Genomic DNA, 1,884 nt, shown 5'->3' with positions numbered 1-1,884 from the left:
AGCTAAAATTTTTTTGTATTTTTAGTAGAGACAGGGTTTCACCGTGTTAGCCAGGATGGTCTCTATCTCCTGACCTCGTGATCCGCCCGCCTCGGCCTCCCAAAGTGCTGGGATTACAGGCTTGAGCCACCGTGCCTGACCAGCCCTAGATATATTTCTCTAAAGAAAGTAGCTGAAACACACTTGGTCTAGTAAGATACTAGTGTTTATCCCCTCTATCAAGTTAGCCACCATCTGTAAGCTACAAGAATGTCACAGGCAGAGATTATAGAGAAAAATCATAGAGCTCATAGAGAAAAATCCTCCATTTAAGAGCTGTGGAAACTGAGACCCAGAGAAAGGAAGAGACACGCCCAAGCAATAGAGGCAGAAAGAGGCTTATACCAGTCTTCCCATGTGCTCTGTGTGATGGTATCCAGTGCTTTCTTGCATCTACCTGCACACCAGGCCCATAGAAGAGACCACCACAGATGAAGACATCAAAGATGGAGAGGGGGAGGAGGTGGAACCAGGACAGCCCCCTTACCCAGTCCCTAAGGAATCACCCACTCACAGGCAGTCGTTGGCCTGGGGGATGTAGTAGAAAGCTGGGACTCTGGCTTCGAACTTGGCCTTCACACGGAGGTTCCCATTGTGGGTCATAAACTGCAAGACAACAGCAACTTGAGGTAATATTAGACCTTGACAAAACGTGAAATGAAACTATGAGGCCGCTGACTTAGGCTGAGTCAGAAGAAACTGCCTCCAAGAAGAAGATGTCCCACTGAGCTTGGCCATCCATACTGCTGGGAAGCCCCAGCCTGTAACAATCACAGGCAGATATAACCATGCCTCATATGGGCACAGGACTCCACAGTGCTCACACGTCAGCTCACTGGGTCCTCTCAGCCATTTTCATATCACTGTACCCATTTTACAGATGAGTCAACTGAGGCTCAAACAGGTTCAGTTACTTGTTCAAGGAAACACAGCTATAAGTGGAGAACTGGGATTTGAACCCAGACCTGACTCCAAAGCTCACATTCTTCCTATCATGCATTCCACAGATGGCCAGGACCCATGGCAGCCCTGAAAGTCTACAGGAGATAAATGTACCTGGAGGACAGAAGAAGTGGGTGCTGGCTTCATGGAGTACATAGGTCAGGATGATTAGTAGGGCCCTTTGGCACCCAAGAGACCCAGAGGCTGATGCACCAAAAGTGACCCTGGCAGCAGTGGCATAGCTAGTATGAGGGCAGAAGTGGGAAGAAACACCAGGCGTTTAATTCACATGGCTTGGGCATCTCCTTTGCAGGAGAGGAGCATTGCTCCTTTTTCCTCTGCAGGGGCTGCTAGGCTGTATCGCCAGTTTTGGATCCCAACAGAGCAGGATTAAAATCCTGACTGCCATTTATTTGATAAGCGACCCTGAGAATCTCACCTATAAAAATGAAGAAAACGGCCAGGTACAGTGGCTCACACCTATAATCCCAGCACTGTGGGAGGCCCAGGCCGGGGATCACTTGAGGTCAGCAGTTTGAGACTCGCCTGACCAACATGGTGAAACCTTGTCTCTACTAAAAAAATACAAAAATTAGCCAGGACACAGAACGGTGAGGCAGGATAATTGCTTGAACCCGGGAGGCAGAGGTTGCAATGAGCCAAAATCGTGGCACTGCCCTCAAGCCTAGGCATGTCACTGCCCTCAAGCCGAGACTCTGTCTCAAATAAATAAATAAATTATCCAGGTGTAGTGGTGCACACCTGTAATCCTAGCTATTCGGGAGGCTGAGGCACAAGAATTGCTTGAACCTGGGAGGAGGAGGTTGCAGTAAGCCAAGATCACACCACTGCACTCCAACCTGGGCAACAGAGTGAGTAAGACTCTGTCTCAAAAAAAAAAAA

General features: G+C 48.6%; 1 protein-coding gene across 1 annotated transcript in view; it reads right to left on the bottom strand.

The window, feature by feature from the left end:
- The window catches only part of ADAP2 (ArfGAP with dual PH domains 2), a 57,084-nt gene that overhangs the window by 50,173 nt on the left and 5,027 nt on the right, over positions 1 to 1,884 (bottom strand). The window contains exon 4 of the mRNA XM_011937700.1: positions 554 to 645. Within this exon, the coding sequence (XP_011793090.1) occupies positions 554 to 645 (92 nt within the window). The remainder of the gene's footprint in view (positions 1 to 553; positions 646 to 1,884) is intronic.

The sequence above is a fragment of the Colobus angolensis genome, unplaced genomic scaffold (genome assembly GCF_000951035.1).
Source record: "Colobus angolensis palliatus isolate OR3802 unplaced genomic scaffold, Cang.pa_1.0 Scaffold167, whole genome shotgun sequence".
Lineage (NCBI taxonomy): Eukaryota > Metazoa > Chordata > Mammalia > Primates > Cercopithecidae > Colobus > Colobus angolensis.
The sequence above is the reverse complement of the archived record's forward strand: the minus strand, read 5'-3'. Positions and strand labels throughout refer to the sequence as shown.